We start from the raw sequence: 20702 nt of genomic DNA, 5'->3' as shown, positions 1-20702 counted from the left end.
TGTTTACCAAAAGCCATCAAGTGAAATGACTAGCTTTTTTATTATTATTTAAACTTTGTTCATAAAATAATGTCCTTGATTGGGTAGTAAGGAACTTGGATTTATCTGTAAAGGAATCGCTTGACTGTTTTGCACCAGACAAAGTCTCCCGACAGGTGGCCCATGGCACAGAACTGCTCCGGGTTCAGAGAAGTCATCTTGCCTGTCACTGTTAGTCCTTCCTATGGGGCTGGGGACCCACATCCTCCCCATGTACCTTCTGCTTCCTTCAAAGGTAGGGGCGCAGGGCTGGCCCATTCATGGAGTGGAAAGGACGAAAGAATTATGGGAAGTTCTTTATGCTCTTCTCAAGAGTTAGGACCCTCTTCTCTACCCCAGTCCCAGGTTCCTTCTATTCCCAGCCCCCTTGGGGAATTCTGGGGGTCATCCCCCCATGGATTTCACACTGAGATGAGAGGGTTGTCCCTAGATCACCTGCCAGTCCTCTTGTCATCCAAGAGAGACTGTTTTCTTCTCCTACAGGTTATAAATGAGGAAGGAGGTAAGGGATTTGAGAGGGAAGCTTTTTATTCCTAGTCCTGTGCCCCAGTTTAAAATAAAAATGTATTTGAGAATTTGTATGTTTTCCAGAAAGAGAGCAGCTATGAGATCAAGTTTGCTTAGCAGTTGCCAGAGAAAGAAAGAAAAAAAACCCTACAAAATCCTAGGTTAGGAGAATCTCACGAGAGTCAGGGGGTGGTGTGGGGGGCAGGGAGGAGACACAGGCAGATCAAACCAAGGCATCAGGGCACATCAGAAAGAAGGTATGCACAATTTGGTGGCCACCCAGGAGCACGTCCCAGGTTCTATCTTCCTATTTTTCACCTGACATTCTTGATTCCACACCTCGCTCCACATTCATACCCCACAGACCTTCTCTGACTGGGATTCACCATGAACGATGGCAGCTCTGCCTCCGACAGGGGAGGGGCAGGAACTTTCCATTAGACTCTGCGAGTTTGGCTCAGGCACACACTGTCAACATCATTCTTGAATCTCAAAGAAATAGAGACACCCAGGAACATGGATGGCATCTGGCCCATACTGTGCTGTTAACACAGCATCATCCGAGAAAAAATGTCGTGAGCGCTAAACTGTGTATAGTGCACCCAAGGGCCTGCTGTGGTCAAGACACCTTTGTCAGGCACCTTGGAAACCAAACTGAGCTTAAGGTTAACAGTCTGGTTGTGTTCAATTCACCCAAAGAGCATCACAGAGTCCATACTCGTGATTCGTTCCAGTCATGTTCTGATAGTGTTTTGAAGCCCCTGTGTCCGCTGCAGCTCTAGGGGACCTGGAGATCTAACCGTCTGGACCATTGCTTTCCCTGTGGGAAGCCTGAGCTCCAAACCAGTGACCAGGGGATTCTGAACAACGTTTAAAATTAAGCAGAATATATGGCAGATGGCTGAGTGCCTCCACTGTATCAAGAAGCAAGTATAACGTTTGTGTCATGCTATTTAAGAAAATATTTTAAATGTTTAGAGCATTTACAACAAGATGTGTAGGAAGTAAGGCAGATGTTAAATAGATACCCACATCTGAGTCCTTTCCCTGAAGGAGACCTCTAGACGTGAAGGTGGAATCCAAGAAAACTTTTTATATGACATTAGTTTATACATGACATTGGTTCATATATATATATATATATATATATATATATATATATATATGACATCAAGACCCACTTTGTTGCATGCACTGACAGTATTTTTCTTAATATATCTATTTCTGGTTATTATTAGTTTTGGCATAAATCTACCTTAAATTGTTTGAAGGCTGTGAACTATGAACTGGCAACTTGGGAATGAAAAATAAAAATAAAAATATCAATAAATATGTAAATGCACCAAGTGTCAAGAAAAACTTAGAGCAGCAATGAGTTTTTTTTAACAGTTTATGCAGCAACTACAAAGAAATTTCAAAAACCTTCATTTATACAATATATGTTTTTTTTTTTTTTCAATATGGGAATTTGCCCACAATGATAAATTGAAGATTTAGGTAAAGAAATTTAAAAAAGGGGGGAAAAAAAAGAGAGAGAGAGAGATCCTTTTGGATTTAACATGAAGTGTCCAACTCTGCTGAATGCCCAGCTTTTGTATCCACCCCCATTATGTTAGACTTAGAATCCTGGACACATTTGGCCTCAGTATCTGTCTTAACAGTGGAGCAGAATGTATAATTCAGTCTGTTAAGACCGGGCTTTTAAGGCACCAAAGGCAGAGAAGTAACCAAATGCTAAAACTTAAGTCAAAGGAATAGACAAGTTCATGTAATGTACTCGGCATGGAGCTGTGTCTTTCTGTACTGTGATCATCTCTTATGTATTTCTCAAATCTGTGGGATGGCACTGATATCTAACACGTTTTCCAGAGCAGAGCAATTTTTTCTCCTTTATTCTGTGTGTGTGTGTGTGTGTGTGTGTGTGTGTGTGTGTATGTGTGAGAGAGAGAGAGAGAGAGAGAGAGAGAGAGAGAGAGAGAAGAAGGAGAAGGAGGGAGAGGGGTTAGTGGAACCCTTCAATTGGGTGTAAGGGTACAGTCATGAGGAGCCCCTGAGTGGAATTTCAGGAATTTCTTCTGTGCTTCCAAGCAGATCTGTGAGCTTTCTGAGCCTGGTTCTCACTCTGAGTGGATCACACTAACACCTCTGCGGTGTGGCGGGCTGTAAGCCAGGTTCCCATCTGTCCTCCCAACAGCTCCCCAGGATGTGCCAGAGCGTTCTGGGCAATAGATGGCAAAACAGAAACCGAGGAAGGAAACGTGCAAGAAAGGCCAGCCCTGACTCTCTTCTTTCTTTATTACTAACATGGCTCGGGGGCTGGGCCCACTCTTTCAGCATGGCCACTGACGTTGTGGGGTGCTCTCTATCACATGATCATTACCTTGCAGCCCTGGGTGTGTTTATGGCCTACCCGCCTCCCTGGCTGAGGCCCACAAGGCAGGGCTGTTCTTTGTTGCTATATTCCCACAAGCCCGAGCTGTACATGGCACACGCTAGGCTCTTCAGGTATATTTGTTGGGAAGCGGTCTGAGTTAAGAATGGGCTTTTGTGAAGGCCTCGCATTGCAGAACAGACTCCGCTTCTACCTTGGTCCACAAGGAAGACACAGCCACCCTCAGTTAACCTGCCCTATGCAAACAGAACTCTTACAGGGGAATGTGGCAAGGATAAGGAATTTCAAGCTGTGAGCTTTCATGGAACAACCACTAGGTACAATTGGACATCTTTCTCGCCCACCCATAATCCCTTCTTTTTTGGAGAAAGTTCCATTCGGATCTTTTGTTCATTTTAAAAAGTTATGGTAAAATAGAAATAAGGTAAAATTTATCACTTTACCCATTTTAAGTGCCCAATTTGGTTACATTAGTAATTCACTCTGCTATGCAGCCATGGCCACCATCTACCTCCAGAACATTCCACCCAAATGGAAACTGCACCCACTAAATTCTAACTGCCCATTGTCCTTTCTTGCCCATTTCCCTCCCTTCTTCTTTTCCTCCCTCCTGTCCTTCCTTTGATCCTTCCCACTCTGGGATTCCATGTAGGACTTCCATTCTTTCTGTCTGTGCACCCAAGTCGGCATAGCATCCTAGCTTCCCTTTCCAACTTAGCTATGGGACTTCTCATACAACCAAATCAAACTTCTAGGCGCTCCTTTCCCAGGGGTCTCCTGCAGGTGGGAAAAGCACTGGTTCTGAATTAGTAATGTCCAGTTTACCTGAGGTCGACGTGAAGGTGAGTTCTATAAGGATAGTGGGGAAAACCTGCCTCTGTGTTTTACCATGGAAAAACAAGAAGGCCTGGATTTGAAGAGTCCCTCTGCTAGACTCTTTTCAGTCAGAATTACCTGCCACTTAACACCTTTGGAAAGGTGAGTGGTGTCCTCTTCCCTCTACGCTCCAGCTCTTGTTCACTGGACTAAAATGTGATTTCTTTTGCTGATCCCATCAATCAATGACGCTTTCATTTCTGACACTGAATTTGGACTTTAAAAGTTTTCACCTCTACCAAAAGTTTCCTCTTATATAGTTAAACAATGTAACCATATAAGACGTAAACTCAGTAGTTAGGAGCTTTTAAAAGCTCCTAAAGCCAGATAAAGAGGTTCACCCCAGGTCTACAATGACCAGTCCAATCTAATTAAAATATGGCGGAGTCACAAGAGAACAGGATCTGCAGGCAGGAGATGCTGAGGGATAAACCTGCCTGAGTCTTAAGCAAATTATTCTCTAAGATGTGCTCTCATCTGAAAAATGGATATGACACTTCACAGAGTTATGATGGGTATTAAATGAAATAATGTATATAAAATGTCTGACACCTAATAGTGGTTTTTGATAAATGTTGGTTCCTTTTTCCCTTATGCTATTATTTTAGGATTCATAATCCTGAATCGAATTAGGTTTCAGTTTCCATTTAAATAGGCATTCAAATAGTACTGTTGTGAATTTAAATATATGATTTATATTGTCCCCTTTATGTTAGAAATAAAGTTGGTTTTGATAAGATTAAGATTTAAAAAAATATCAAATGCATTTTACTTTTCTTCCTGTACATGTATAACTTGACTTATCATGGATGACTACTCTAGACAGCATTTTCTCTGATTTTTTTTTAAGTTTTGACTGTCAATTTATACTAATTATTTTTCAAACTAAAATAATTTATTACAGACAGACAGTTATTGGTGATGATCAGTGTCCCCTACAGTAGGAAGCTAACTTGCCCCAAGAGGCAGACTCTTCCATTCTTTAAAGTTAGACCTGGTTCAAATCCAACTTCCAGGCTTAGTAGGTGTGTAAACAAGGATAAGTCACTCAACATCTTTGATCCTTGGTATTCACTGTCTCTGTAATGGGAATTAAGAATTGTTCCTACTCACAAGGTAGTATAAAGATCAGATGATGAATTTAAAAAGTGTCTGGTGGTTGTAAGCACATAAATACATGCTATCACTATTATATGGTAATATTTAAGTGTTTTAATTTCCTATTCTAAGCCATAAAATGACAACATTTTGAAAAGTCATAGTTTTTATTAGAAAATCTTAGATTACTGTGCTTAGAGTAAATGACTTTTGACTGTGAGCCCAGCCCTGTCTAATGCAAATCTGCCTGATTTCCAAGCCTTCACCTCTTCTCACATAGGAGCCATCTAACAAGCAGGAAGAAGGGGGGACTTGCCAGCCTATGTTTAACAAACAAACAAAACCCCCAAACCAACCAACCTGAGACACCTTTTTCCAAGGCCAGGGAATATGCTGGACTTTTTCCTTTTCATTCTTTGTACACTTTTTAATTTCTCTCTTTCAGCTTCTTTCCTGTTCAAGGCCATCCTTAGTGTTACAGGGGTTAGAGAAGAGTCAAGAAAAGAATACGAACAATAGGAATTGGTTGGAGCCAGGCTTCTCTCCCGAATTCTCAAAACTAAAGTGGTCCTCCAGCCCTTTCACATATTTCAGCGTGACGATGGCAAAGGCTGAAAGAATGATTAATGGGATGGTTGGGAGATTAGTCCTGGAAAAACACTTGGAGAAAAAGAAGGAATCAAGTCGACCTTCTCTGGCTATCTTTTTGATTCCTCAAAAAATCTTTCTAAATTCTAAGGAGAAAGCAAAGTTATTGACTGTTGAAAAAAAAAAAAAAAAGTATAGTTAGCATGTTCATCGTGAATGATGATTGGTGGAGGGAAAGAGACCCTTGGTCAGAAGGATCCTCCAGGTCCTTCTCTCACTAGAAAATGAGGATTAGGAGCTTGGAGAAAGTTAAGAACCTGGTTCTGCCACTTCATAGGATGATACTGGGCGAGTCTTTGTTTCTTTAAGTGCAGTTTCCTCATCTGTGGAGTTGGGTAATAATGGTCCCTTAAAGGGCCATTTTGGGTTTTGGTGAGAAAATTCACACAAAAGGCTGCGCCCACTGCCTGGCACATGTAAGCTTCATGAGTCATAGTGGCTAGAATTATGTTTGTGTGGTCCCATGCTCTGAAGTCCCTGGGGTCCTTCCATGATCATTAAAGCTGCTGGTGAAAGGAAGAAGATTGTTCCAGGGAGGACACACAACAGGGTTCTCTACCTGGTCCCCTTGCTGTCTATGTGAGTGAGATAAGCCACTTTGCTCATCTGGGCTACTATTCCAATTTAGGATGTAACTTACATTTTAATTTTTTAATATGCTGTTGTACAGGTGGCATGATTGGGATTAATTTGCTGTTATGACTTCCTGCCTTTCATTCCTTGATTCAGTTGATGCAGGTCTTGGGTCAGATCTATAATGCCTGACACACCTGTGGCTAAGGGAAATGGGTGACATTTTATAATGATCAGTTTCATGATGTGCCTTCCAGAAATGCCTTGTGGTAAATAGTGAAAAGTGTCCGTATTTGATTGCAGGAAGCTTATCAAATAAACTTGAAGATTTTTGATACTACAGAGCAAAGGGATTGATGGTAAGAGTAATATCATTTGACCACTGCAAATAAAGCAAACAGACCCAAAGGCCCAGCATATTATACTTGATGCTGAAGCGTGATGGATTCTAATTGCTAGAATAGCTATAGTTTTCATAAGCTGATGTCAGAAAATGCCAGTCAACAAATTTGTTCTAGTACAAGTTATTTTCTTTTTTTTTCTTCTAGTACAACTCAAAATGAAGATATATAGCGAAGAATAATTCTTTTTACTAAAGTCAGTGGGAGAGATGTCTCAGAGGAGGGTTCTGTGGTGGAGAGAAGGAAGGTACTGGAATCCACCAATCTGTAGGGGCCACCTTTGGGTGAGCAAAGGTCAAAACTTTACCTCTCTGGACGTTTGTGGTTCATGATTATTCAGCCCCCATCCTGATTTTCTCTTTCTCTGCATCCTGATTTCATCACTTCATCAAAGAGGGCAAAGAGTAGCCAGCCCTCTCTCCTGGGAAGCTCTCAGCTTCCTTCAGCTCAAATCCACACCCCCCAACTCAGGTTTCCAAGAAGAGTCTCAGTTCCAAGCACCTCACCAACCGTTTCCTGTCTGGTTCTCATGCTGTCATCGGAAGCCCTCAGGAACCGAGCCCCTCCTCACCCGCTCAGGGCACCTTCTGGGCTGCCCACTGCACCTTCCACCTCTACTGTCTCCCCTCACTGCAGCGTGGTCCAAAGCAAACCGTTTCGCTCACAACACACAGTGGCCCTGCTTGGATCTGTGCTGTAATCATAGCTGCTCTGTCTGCAGGTCTCATGACATGAAGTCCGAGACTGACCCTGAAATTCCTTTCTAAACAACACATGCTGCTGTGAGAGAAAGTAAGTTAAGGGGGAAAGCACTGACTTGCTGTAGTTTGTATCTGGAATGTTCCCCAAAGGCCCAGGTATTAAAGGCCTGGGCTTCAGCTTGGTGCTATTGGGAGGGATGGAACTGTTAAGAGACGGGTCTAGTGGAAGGAAGTTAGGTCATGGGGCGGGGGTTGTCCCTTGAAAAGGATATTGCAACCCGGCACCTTCCTATCTCCCTTTTACCTCCTGGCTGCCATCAGGTGAACAGGCCTGCTCCACCTTGTGCTCCTGCCATGATAGCTACCTTGCCACAAGCCCCAGTGCAAATGGGCCACCTGACTATGGACTAAACCTTCCAAACCATGAAGCCAGATTAACCTTTCCTCTTTTTAAGTTGCTTCTCTCCAGTATTTTGTCACACTGATGCAAAGCTGACGAACAACAGACTTTGAAGTCAAATGTAGGTTCTACCACTTGTTAAAGCTGTGACTAAATCTGAACTTCAGTTTCTTCACATGTAAAAGGGAAAACAGAGCCCATTTAATAGGGTTAAATTCAATAACATATGCAAAGTAGAACGCTGGGGTGAGTTATCTTTTCCTTTTACGCCAACTTCATCTCTGCTCTTTAAATTTCAAACTGGTCTCTACCTATCCTTTATCTAATTTCTACACACCCCAGAGCTCCATCCCTAGCTACTTTAGGCATAAGGCCCTGCATGGAGCTTACTTCCCAGGAAACGACATTTGCAAATGGACTGTTTTCTGTTTTTGTTTTTCTTTTAAATGAAATGTGCTCTGAACTTTGATCAACTCACATCTCTTTGGCTGAACAATGAACCCCTGAATGTCTTTAGCAGCTCCCTCAACTAGGGGCCTCTGGAGTGATCAGAAGACTTGGACATGTCTGGCCGTGGAAGTCACTGCCTGCCGCTGACTCCTGGAGGGCAGGGCTGAGAGGCCAGACCTAAACCACCTGGTGCATGACATGACACGGGTGGCGTCACATCTGGCGGGTGGAGTCACACCTTTGGGTGTGTCTCTTCTCCCCACCACCTGCACAGAAGAGCTGCCCACTTCCCCCAACACACAGGCAGAAATGCAGAAGGCAGACAGCAGCAGAAGAGCTTATGTAGGTAAAGAAACTGGGAGGAAACATCTTCCTCTGTTCAGAAGAACCTTTGTGAAGAATGAGACCCTGCTCGTCATTCAGCCCCTGAAGATGGGTCTGGATTCCTGCACTGCAGTTTCTCTTGTCTTATGAACCTAAAGCTAGAAATGACACACACAGGATGAACTACACGTCCGCTCCTCTCCGAGGAGGAAGACTAAAATCAGAGAAATGGAGCATGGTTCTACCACCACCAACGAAAGCCAACACACTATGGGGAATATGACTTTCAATCCAAAAGAAGTCCCCCCAATCCCATCAAATGGCAAAAGAGGATGGGATTTGAGGTATGATAGATAGACGATCCATGGGCAGGAAAGTTCCACAGAAGGGCTCTTGACATTTTTCCCTTCAGCTGCACAAAATTGGAACCGATATGTCTTTAGGTGCTATATACAAAAGAACTCTACCCCGGCTTTTCTCCATGAGACGTAAATTATTCATGAAAAATGAAAATGTACTAGATTGCAATGCTTACATAACTTAGCCTTTCCTTAGAGACTCTGCAAGTACATTTATTAATTGAACCTCATGGTGGTCCTGCAAGGCAGCTGCTTCTGAGGCAGGAAAATAAAAGGCTTATTCTCTCCCTATTTTCTGATGTTTTGGAGAGAAAAATTCATCTGCCTCTATGTTGGTCTCATACACCTGCATTCACCTAAGACAGGAAGAGCACCCCCACCTTAAAAAAAAAAAAAAATCTTCCTTTGACCATAGGAGCAAGTCTGGATTCCAATGCCCTAGCCCTGCCACACAATGGAATTTAGACTCAAATTGGTGAGCAGTGTTAACTTGTAGCATTAACGGAGTGCAAATGTTGCAACTTTTATAGTTTTTAAAATAGCAGTCTTCAGACTCCATCAAGCTTCTGTGCGCAGGGGCACACACACACACACACACACACACACACACACACATGCTCAATTCTGCCTTCTCCATAAAATATTTGAGGGGGCAGTTTGCTTCACTTGAAGCAACCAGATCTATTCCTGAAACCGAACCCTGTGCTAAAATCTAATACGAGCAAAAACATTCAAGGAGGATCAACCAAGTTGTCAATATAATGCCAATGGAGATGCCTCGGCTCAGAAGACTATTTAGCAAGGGCTGGGTTCTGACAGTTGCTGCATCTGCCTTTTTGGAGACCAGCATCCTTGGGGCCCAGCTGCTTTCTGTACTGTGTTCCCAGGAGCGGGCAAACAGTGAGGAAAGTGTTCCCGGGTGATCATCGGCACGGAGAGGGCAGGCACTTGGCTGTGTGTTTCAGGAGACAGATCTGACAGGAGCCCACTCCTCCCACGCTGTGGCCTTGCAGAATCAAGATTTTTTCTTGTGAAACAATCACAGGCCCCAAAATGGGTCAAGTGGTGAATAGCGGGGAATGTTGAATGCCTCCTACATTTGTCTGAATATAGCCCCAGCAGATGGCACTGAATAATAGATATTTTACAATAGAGATGCCAGAGAGATGAAGTAAAACATGACCTTACCTTTCTGCATTTCTTGGTTAACACAGGTTAACTTACGTATCCAAGAATGCGTACACAGTAGCTTTGAGGTTTGGGTTGACGTGCATAGGCCAGGGATAAGTGCAGTGGGAAGTTTTTGAGATTTTCTCTTTCCCCTTAGTAACCAACAGCAGGCCAGATGAAGCATAATATATGATTCTGGTTACACATAATTATTTTATTTTTCGAACAAGATATTGTTGAAATTATCATATAAAGCAAACCTAGAAAATGGAATTTTCTAATTTATCAAATATTCCAATAAAGAGATGGCTATGAATGTATGCTATATTACCAACTAATTTTCAATAAATCGTTTTTCAGGCCAACTCTGTTGATGGAGTTGATCTTTGGAGCAGGGTTCAGATGATGTGGCAGGCTTGGGGTTATAACTAAGACGAATCATCACTTTAAAAAAATTTTTTTTAAAAATTGTGGATGGATCTTTGTTTTGTTTATTTATTTGTATGTGGTGCTGAGAATCGAACCCAGTGCCTCACACATGCTAGGCAAGCGCTCTACCAATCACTTTTTGGAGATGTGGTTCAGTGTTGGTTAATATATTGCCAGAGACGTCATCTGACTGTCGCTTTTAAGGCACTGCTTGGGGGTGCTTCACAAAGATCCCTCATCTCCAGGCTGTAATAACTTTTCTTCCCAGTATGGACTGAGACCAGGACGATCAGATGGATAATGACCCCAGAGAGACATGGACGTGTGAATTCTCTCCACACCTGAGGGACATCCTTTCAAGCACAGGCCTGGGGACTTGGAGCTTTGGTAGCACCTAGATAGGTAGGGGGAAGCCACAAGTCGGGGTGTGTATATAGGAGGCATCTGACCAGTGGGGCCACCTGCTGAGTCCCAGGAGAAGCCAAGTTCAGGTCCCAAGAAGCCACTTCCCACGGCTCACCTTCCATTCAGCCCGCATCTTTTTCTGCCACCGGACATTTCTCTGGACAGGCTTTGCCACAGTCTGGAACCTTTCTATATTTCTCTTTGGCTGAAAGTAACACTCCCTGCGTAATGGGCAAAGGCAAGAGAGTGGGCCGCTTGCCAGCTACCACTGCCCTGGCTCAGATTCTTGTTAAAACCTCTTAATGGCCTCTGCAGACGCTCCTGCCTCGGATCCATCTGCTCTGTCTTTCAAAATACTATTTCCAACACTATTATGGCTTGAAAACCCTGCAGCGGCCAAACAGGGGCTGAACTCTTTAGTCTGGCATTAAGGAGTCTCGGTACCTAGAGCCAGCCACTCCTGCAAGCTGCCTCTGACCATCAGATCGTGGTTCTTCTCCTGCTGGACTCTGCACTCCGCTCCCCCACTTCTGTACAGCACTTGTCTTCATTTTCTCTCTCGAGGATGCCAAGGTCACAGAATTCAGAGGGTAGAAAAAGTACTTTTAGATGAGGTGGGGGTGTGGGTGGGTTTCTGGGACGACTCAGAGTAACCTCTATTTTAACTGACCCTTTCAGGATGTTACTAGATGAACTGTATAACCTCTGTATATAAACGAGGAGGCTAAAACTTAAAACACATTCATTCGGAAATTATTTTCTCCCCCTTTGAAAAGGGAGTATAATTCTGAAATTGAAAAATACAAAGGCAATTGTAGCATAACCATTCCAGTTACAGAAATTTTAATCTGCATTCTTTTATTAAATAGAATTTTCTATAATGTGAATAAAACTAGGTAATCCACACTCTAAGCTGTTTACCTCTTTTCATGTACACTCTTAACTCTTTCAATATAGGCATCTACAAATTGACACGCTCCATTCCTTTGCTGGTGAACTGAAACTGACTAATTTACAGGTTACCATCATTATCTTTTGAGACAAGCTGCGTGTGAAGCTGGAAGAGGCTAGGAGTCAAGTCTACGGCAAAAGAAACCCATGAACCTTCTTCACCAAGACTAATGACTAATTTGGATTATCTTCTGTAGAAATTATTGGTCATTTTCACTGACTGTAACATCACATAGAATGAACAGGGTCAACTCTGTGGTTTTTAAACATAACCTGACTATTATATAACCAGCTGGCAGCCTTGCAATTCAGTTAATCTCCCCAGTTTTGCTTCTTCTTAGTTTGAGCTGTGTGAGCAAGACTATTTCATTTTTCCGAATAGTAATGGAGTTTGTTGCTTTTGGGTCTCTCTTGACAGTTTATTTGGAGTTATGTATTTATAATAACGGAGAGAAACAGTAAACCATGGTGGTTAAGAGCAGGATCTTGGAGCCAGACTGACTAGGCTTAAACTCTAGCAAGGTCCTTTATTTCCTGTGTGATTTGGGTTAATGTAGTTGATCTTTGTTTCAGATTTACTATCCACAAAATGGTGATATTGAACATTGTATCTATCTCATAAACTACTGCAAGGATTAAACGAGGATCTATATGTATACAAATGTATCCTTTCATATAATATATGATAGAATAGATGGTATGACATATAATTTGTAATATGTGAGAGGACGTTTACAGAATCATACTTGGACATAATAAGTGATTTGTAATAATAACAATATTATTATCATTAGGTATAATTCATATATTAAGATCTAAAGACCTCAATTGAAATAGGAAATAGCTCTTAATAAGTTGACTTATTTTTGTTTATATATCTACTTTTAGAGTTAAATAACCACAGTTTTTTTTTTTTTTTAATTCCCCAAATGGATTTAGATTCTGTCTGTATTTATTTAAACTACCAATCTAAATTCAGTTAAATCTTTTCTTGGTGATCCAACCTGAGGATGGCACTTAAGGACTGGCCCTTCCATGTGGTTCACTATGGGATGACATGGAAAGATCACTGGACATGGGAGGTGTCCATCCAGCTTCTTTCTCCTATGAATGACTCATCTCTAGTTACAGGTACCTAAGAGATTTGAAATGACAATCTGAATCGATCAAATTAACTGGCAAAACGTCAAACCCTGTTGCATTTTGTGTTAGAAACAGATGGCTCCGTGAAGGACAGGAGGCAGATGATCGTGGGCACGTGAACCCAGTGGTACCTGGCCCGGCCTCCCGTTCTGCTTTGTTCATTTATATGATCTCAGGCTCAGGCCTGCCTCACAGTCAGGAGCCTCAGGCCATCCAGTTCTACCCTGCCTTTCACAAACCAGACAGCTGAGGTTCGTTACGTCTCAAAGACGTTTGTAATCACCTGGATGTGATCTGCTTTGGATTTAAAGGGTAAACTCTTAACAAGATAATAACTTATTTCACAGTCATTAACAACCTCAGTTTCCTAGTCTTAGGTGCCAAGAGAATGTCTAAGCTCTTTTGTAGGTGTTTTGCTCTTTGAAACTTGTTGAAAATACATAAAGAATATCATCTCTGAGAACTTACGTTTACAGTGATATATTTTTCTATGGTTTTCATATGCAAGCAGAGCCTCATCAAGAATTGCTAAAAACTGGTGGGGTGTGCATGTCTGTAACCCCAGCTATATGGGAGGCTAAGCCAGGAAGATCACAGGTTTGACGCCAGCCTGGGTAATTTAGTGAGACCCTGTGTGCATGCACACAGACACACACACACACACACACACACACACACACACACACACACAAATTACTAAAGGATTTCATGTCATCATTTACATGAAATCAAACAGCAAATATCACATCTGACAAACTAAAACTCAGAATCTAGGATTCCTGAAGCTAGTGAGTATTCCTTTAATTATGTTTTTTTGATTAAATTGAAAGTAAATTTCTTAGTTCCTTTACCGATCACACCTTGCTTTAAAGCAATACATTTTAGTTTCTAAACAGTTCAGGTTTCCCACCCCTGCCTCCTTACACATATACAAATTGACATGTGTTTGCAATCTCCTTATGTCTTTTTTCCATGAAATAAAGCCAACAGATCATCAGACTAGAAAATATATATGTGACACATGGCCAAATATTTATAATATATAATTTATCCTAAAGCTGCAAAATATTTCCTTATCTTGGCCTCTTTTCCTAGAAAAGATCTTTAAGAGTCTGAAATGTTTAACTTGCCACAAAGTTAAAATTTTACTGTAGCAAATACTACTTCAGTATTGTACTTCAAACTCGCTTCCTTAGGATGGTACTGTGTAATACAAATTGGGCCCAAAAAATCACATCGATGTGGTCAGAGGAGGCTTCAAAAGAAGCATGTGCACAGATCCCTAAAAAGGAGCCCATTAGAAGACCGGCTGAACCCTAACAGTGGATGGATGCCAGGGGTCCCCCCACTTCTCCCCTCCCACGATTTTTAAAAGGAATCTTCCCGACTAAGGAAAGTGACTGTTGCTCTTTGTCATACTGGTTTGGAAGCAGAGCTGGCCTTCCTTGGAAGACAGGTGGGCATTATGCGGTGCCGAGTGGAGAGCTGAAGATTGTCATGGGGTTCATACCTGCCCCTGTCCTGCCCACTGCGCTGCCGGCTCCCTCCTCCATCTTTCCCTCTGTATCGCAACTCCAGGGCCCCATGGGACTGCCCCGGGCTTTCACCTTTATTCCCACCTTCCCCCTCTCCTTAGGATGAATCCAGACCCTCTGGAGCCCGAGTCAGCCTTTCCAAGTCTGAAGGACGCAGCCTGGAATGGGCCCTTGGTGCCCTGGGGTGGCTCTCAGTGGGCCACTTCCCATGGCTCTGGCCCTTCCTCCTGCCTACCTGTAAGTCCTTTTCCATCTGTAATTCGCATGGTTGATTTTATTTTTAAAAAAACAAACAAAACAAAACAAAACACAAAACTAAACAAAAAACCAAAATTGTTCTTCAATGAAGGGAGGGCATGCGCGTAAAGTGTCCTTCTAGGCGGGGTGAGAGTTAATGCTGGGTCATCTCACACTCATCTCCTGGGGACCAGGAGCCCACATGGGGTAGGGTCAGAGATAGAGCCAGCAGGGGACCATAGGAGATGGCCGACTGGCTCTCACGGGGAAATATCACATCACGGTCCTACTGGCACATGCACGAAACCAACAGAGTTAAACTCTCCTAATCAGTTATATCCAGCCTTTGTGAACCAGTGGTACGTTGTTGCTCTTCTTCCAATGGGTTTGGCTCTTACTCCAGTATCTAAACGGATTGTCCAGTGGGGACACGGTGAGTTTGCCAGACTGATGACCAAGATCAGAGGTTAATAACAATTATTTGGACCTCAAATTTGACACGGATGAAAAAGGGGGGACTTTTCTAAGAGGAAAAATCTTTCCCCCTCCACCACAAATGGTAGGGTCTGAACAAACTGAATCAAAATAGAGCCATTTTTGAAGCACCCAAGGGTACGCTTCTACTGTTTTTGTGTGGCAATTCACAAACCACTGGATAATTAATGCTGTACTAAAAGGAATTTAAGCCTGTCAGGTTAATTACACAATATTAGGTACGAAAACAAACAGTGCAACACAAAACATAGCTACATCATTATTGGCAGTAAATGTTAACTCTAAATAAGTGCAACCTGTCCGTAAATGCTTGCTATAAACTAATTAAAAAAATAAAATTTGATGGATAAACATGAAAAAAAAATTCTCACCGAGAATTTTTTTTTTAAATATCAGCACTCATTTAGAGTTCGGGATTTGTGAAAGAAAGCTTTAAAAGGAGCAAACCTGATTGGCTGTGGCTGTTGCTGCGAAGGGGACACTTGTTGCAGGAGTTGTTGCTGCAGAGACAGTGGCGGACGTAGCGCTGTGCATCATGGGTACTTTCAGGAGGGGAGCCATGGGAGCAATGAACAGGAGGGTGTAGCATTATGGTAATAGAAGTGGTTTTGGCATGGTGAATATCAGAGCAGCAAGCCATCATGGGTTAAACCAGCAGATGGCATGCAATCACAATGCAAAGCAAGGAAGCATGGGAGAGAAATAAAAAAGGGAAAATAGCTTATTACAAGTACAATTAAAGGAAGTTTTAAAACACAATCAGTGATTCCCAGAAAGGCCAAAGCAGATTACTTTGGTTGATGTATTTATAAACATTCGATTTCTAACAACAGATCCATTCCTAGTTCAGAGTATAAAGGGCAGGTGATCATGACATTTCCAAAAATGCAAGAGGTAATATCCAATGAAGTCAGAATATATGATCATCAAACACAGACTCATCATAAATTCTACAACATTGAGGGCTCAATATGTGGGCCTAGTTTTGGATAAGGGTGTTCTTTGGATTCATTATGCGTAAATTGAATTTTTCTTTCCATTTGACATTGCTCATGTAAACTGGATCGTGGATTGTGTTTTATTTTGATCAATAAACAGCAGAGCCAAAGTCATGGTCTTGATATAAATTCTTAGTTATAAATTCACAGTTACGTGAAAGAGCCAAGTTTTGCTGATGTTTGCTTTTCTGGACTCTCAGTGGAACCAATCCACATGTCCTAAAGACAGATTTTTGTACCAAGGTACTGAAAGGTATGAAGAGAGCTATCTACTTTTAAAATTTACCATCTAAGGGAGTGTGGAATTACAGAATATCATCACAAATCAATGAGAACTGACAAAAGATAATCAAGCAGGCAGTTTAGGCATTTGATTTCAAAATACATCCATAAATAATTTTTTTAAAAAATAAATTCTGGGAAACTCTGATAACTCTAACACACAGCAAAGAGGAGATAAAGGCACACCACTATGAAACTTTAAAACATTGATGAAATTAGCCTGCCTCTCTGTTTTTCTTATGCTATACCAGATAAACTATAAAGAGAAACAAAACACAAATCATTAAAAAGCAGACTCGTACTTGTGGTTTTAGGCCTTTGTAGTGATTGCTCTAGCACAAGAGGTCACATTAAAACCGTCATTTTCTTAAATATACATCTTAAAAAATGTCTACGTTAACTCTAAAGCCAAATAAGCCTTCAGATTTACTATTTCCTAAAGCATTTCTACCATCTCTGAAATAAATTTCAAGCAAGTGAAGGTACTGTACATCATATAAAAGACAAATAAAAAAGGTTGAAACCTACCAATACTGGTAGCGGGTGTCATGCACAAAACTGACCCTGATGTCATGCAATGGTGGGTGGAAACAGTGAATAAAGGGAAAGAAACAGGTTAGCGGTTTAGAGTTAACATTCAAAGTGAGATCGAAGCACAACCAGAAATAAGTAGGGTTAGTTTAAACAGTATTTTAGGGCCATTCACATTGTCAGCACAGACACAAATATATCTGACTTCTTTTAAGCCAATAATATTCCAAGATTACTCTTAGACTTCTTTTCACACTTGCTATTCATACACATTGACATGATTCTAGTAAGAATGACATGTGATAATGCTGCAGCATCCTTCCTCTCAGACCTCAAAGTATTTTACAGACATTATCAAGTTCATCCTCCCAGGTAGGATGTGGGTATTTTACAGATGAAAAAGCTGAGGCACCGTAACTCCTCCAAGGTCACCGTGTGAGTCAAGGGCGAGGTTAGAAACAGAACTCTATTCCTGAATCCAGGTCAGGCCTGTCAGTCGCTAGATCATGCTGCACTGATTGCCTTAGAAGTTTGTTTGTTTGATTATAGCATGTTTTGTGTCAACAATGATATGAAAGCAAGAACAGTAAGCTTTCACATCCTCTGAATCAAAGGCTTGCAGGACAGGGCAGGTGGATTTTAGATTACTGCTTGGAAGTCAGTAACACAGGAAGACTGAGGCTCCCTACAGAATGGTCTGCGTGTGTGTGTGATCTACCTTCTACTACGAGGTCCATTGTGATCAAGGACTGGCACCTAGCAATGATGTCCAAATATTGTACGGACACAAGACTGCAGAATTGGGGCAGATTTAGGAGCTGGGCTAGGGATTTTGCCATGGTTACTATGAGGTGATCCCTGAGAGAGGCCTTTGGTAAGATTTCTAGAAATCTTAGGTTGGTGTCTAGTGGGGAGGTGGGAGGAAGGAATAGGAATGGTTGCCTTGCCTGTGGGTCTTACTGATGCACATGACAGAGAACTGATCAGGGACAGTACTGCTTGCTGTGGAGGGCTGTAAAAGGACGGTACCAAGCGCTCTGAGGAACTATCTGCTACCATACTGGTTCAGCTCCTTGGAATGAAACTCAAGGTCCTATATGGATTTGATAACTGAAGACTGGGTGTTATGTAGGTGTCAGAGACGTGGCTTTTAAGGAACATAGGTACCCACTGAAGGTTTCGGAAGTGGCTTCTGAGATATTAGCTGAGGAACGTGAGGTCTGCACATCTTCCTTTCCTCTGCTGAGCACTGCGCACCCAAGGGAGACTTTTTGCCCGACTGGTCCCCGTTTTGATCAGGCTAACATGACCTCATCAGGAAAAGGGGTGATTTAACTGGGCTCCTACTGGATCCTTCAACAACAAACATGTGAGGGCATCCAGTGGAAACACACACACACACACACACACACACACACACACACCCTCAGAATCCCTTTCATGGCTCCACCTCTTTCTCCAGCTCTCTCTCCTCTTCACAAACTCCGAGGAAGTCACCTACACGTCTGTTTTCACTCCCTTGCTCCTCTTTCTTCTCCATCTTCTCCCAGCTGGTTTCCATTGTCACTTCTCCACTCTAACGGCAAGTGTCAGTCATCAAACTCCATGTCACTGCAATTAGTGGCCACTCAGACAGCTTCACTACTGTCCCAAGTCACAGGAGCACTTTGCACTTGGCCACCCCAGGAAACACCACCGTCCTGCCTTGTTTTTTTTAAACCACACGCACACCTTTTGCTTTTCCTTCCAGCAACTCCCTTTGGTCTACTTTGCTCCATTCGCTCCCTTCCTTGAACTTGCCGACTCTGCCTGCTGGGCTTTCTCTGTAGGTTTTCCTGGTTTACCACTCAACACGTGGACCTGGATAGAATCAACGGGCTCATGGCGCCCACGTGATGTGGACTCTCTTCTCCGAGCCCCAGATCCCTTCATCTAATTGCTCGCTGGCTCCAATACTTGGGTCTCACAGTATCTCCCATTCAAGATGTTTCAATTCTGCCCTTTCCTACAGAGTCTGTGTCTCCGCCTCAAGAAATACCTGAGGACACCACCAGTTTAGCCGCGGCTGAAAGTCATGCGTGACACTTTCCCTCACAACACTGCCAGGTCCACCTCACCAACAAGCCAAGGCAAGCCTGCTCCAAGGTGTAGTTCACACTGGCCTGGCTGCCCTTCAAGACTGCTGCTCCTCAGGCCCTGGTCACCATTACCTCTAACCCGGGCCATGAGACGAAGTCCTGCCTGGCTTGTTGCTCCCCTAAGAGGCCATTCTCACTGTGCTGGCAGCCAACTTCACCCCAGGCAGGCCTGCTCACTCCTCCTCTGGAAATGATTTGCTGGTTTCTAGCACTTCCAGGAGGAGGGCCCATGTGGCCCAGGCTCTGGCCACCTCCCCGGGTCGTCCTCCACCAGCATGCAACAGCAAACAGCAGACTTTCAGTGCTCTGAACTGAACACATCACACTTCTGTCCTACTTTTGAGCTGCCCACAGGAAGCTGCCCCTCTTCCACGTCTCACGCTATGCCAGGCCTCCAAAAACTGCTCAGCTGTTCTTTGGTGTATCTCTCCATGCCATCCAGATCAGCTTTCTATTTTAACTTCACTGAACTCTTTACTTCTTCATTCACAGCACTCTGAAAAATTTTGATTATGTATAGACATGGGTGCCTGAAAAACACCCATTTCTCCTATGACCTGGAAGAGCAGAGAGTGGGTCTGGCCAGATCTGTGGGGCACAGAGGTGCTCAGTGTGCTGGATGAATGTTCTCAGCCATTAATAAGAGGTGTCCTAGAAGCATCTGGCTCCTAAAACTTATGAAAGCACCTATTTTGTAAATAATTTCATGTAAATTCAACCTTGGCCGGAGTCAAAGTTAGCTCTACACACATTTCCTCTTACTCTCTTGAGTTTCAGTGTGAATAGGGTTTCTTGAAGGGCTGTCCTGTGTCACGTATGTGAATGTCATCTGGGTTGTCAGTAATCAACAGCAGATCCTCTGGTCACATTGGGCTAGTATTGGTTGTTCACTTTGGCTTTGGTCCTGGGTGAAGTAACATGTTTAACCAAATTAATTGGACAAGCCCCTCTCTCTACCTGGCCTTAGTGAAGTGGATATTGGAAAGCATAGCTTTTGACATATGGTGGCTCTCTGACTCGATGACTGATTCTGGTCCTGCTCTTCTCTGGAAGCCCATTGCTAACTTCTCCATTCTCCCCGGGGATCTCGTGGGCTCTTTACACTAATGGACAACTTCCTGTTCTTCAAATGCTCTCTTCCCATCTTCCCCGGGGATGCTTCACTCTCACATAGCTGTGCTCATTCTCCAGCCCCTCCTTAGGGACTGCTTTATATTCACTTCCCTCCTAGTTCTGAACTCCTTTGCCTTCTTCCTCCTGGCTCTGGAACCCAGAACATACCACATGTTCAGGAAGCATGTGCTGCGCTGTATGGATAAACGTTTTCTTGTGGGCTGTTGCGGGTAGAGTTTCTACTAAATGCTGTTGAATCTCTCATGAAGTTGTGTGATAACCTCATATAACACTTAGGATATCTCCTCATTAGGAAATGTTGGGCTAACACTTTCTCCATGTGACTTATTTTGTGCTTCCAAGGCAATGAAATAAATAAAAGAAGGATTCTGTGGGTTGCCCATGTTCTGTCCGGCTGAGGCATTTCACTAGGGCACTAATTCTATGAGCAAAGCCTTCTCAAAATGTTTCTGCTTCAGTTACACAAATATTTCCAGCTATAGTATC

At 42.9% G+C, this 20702-nt stretch overlaps 1 protein-coding gene across 8 annotated transcripts in view; it reads right to left on the bottom strand.

Moving 5' to 3' along the window:
- Nucleotides 1-20702, bottom strand: part of MBNL2 (muscleblind like splicing regulator 2) — a 150538-nt gene that overhangs the window by 9967 nt on the left and 119869 nt on the right. For 4 of the 8 annotated variants that reach the window (XM_079137711.1, XM_079137712.1, XM_079137710.1 and 1 more), the window contains 2 exons: nucleotides 16942-16977; nucleotides 15581-15675 (listed from right to left, as the gene is read on the bottom strand). The exons of 2 other annotated variants lie outside the window; for them this stretch is intronic. In XM_079137711.1, the coding sequence (XP_078993837.1) occupies nucleotides 15581-15675; nucleotides 16942-16977 (131 nt within the window). The remainder of the gene's footprint in view (nucleotides 1-15580; nucleotides 15676-16941; nucleotides 16978-20702) is intronic. 2 more of the 8 variants (XM_079137714.1, XM_079137717.1) reach the window with 1 other exon arrangement.

This window comes from Sciurus vulgaris, assembly GCF_902686455.1.
Source record: "Sciurus vulgaris genome assembly, chromosome: 4".
NCBI lineage: Eukaryota > Metazoa > Chordata > Mammalia > Rodentia > Sciuridae > Sciurus > Sciurus vulgaris.
The sequence above is the reverse complement of the archived record's forward strand: the minus strand, read 5'-3'. Positions and strand labels throughout refer to the sequence as shown.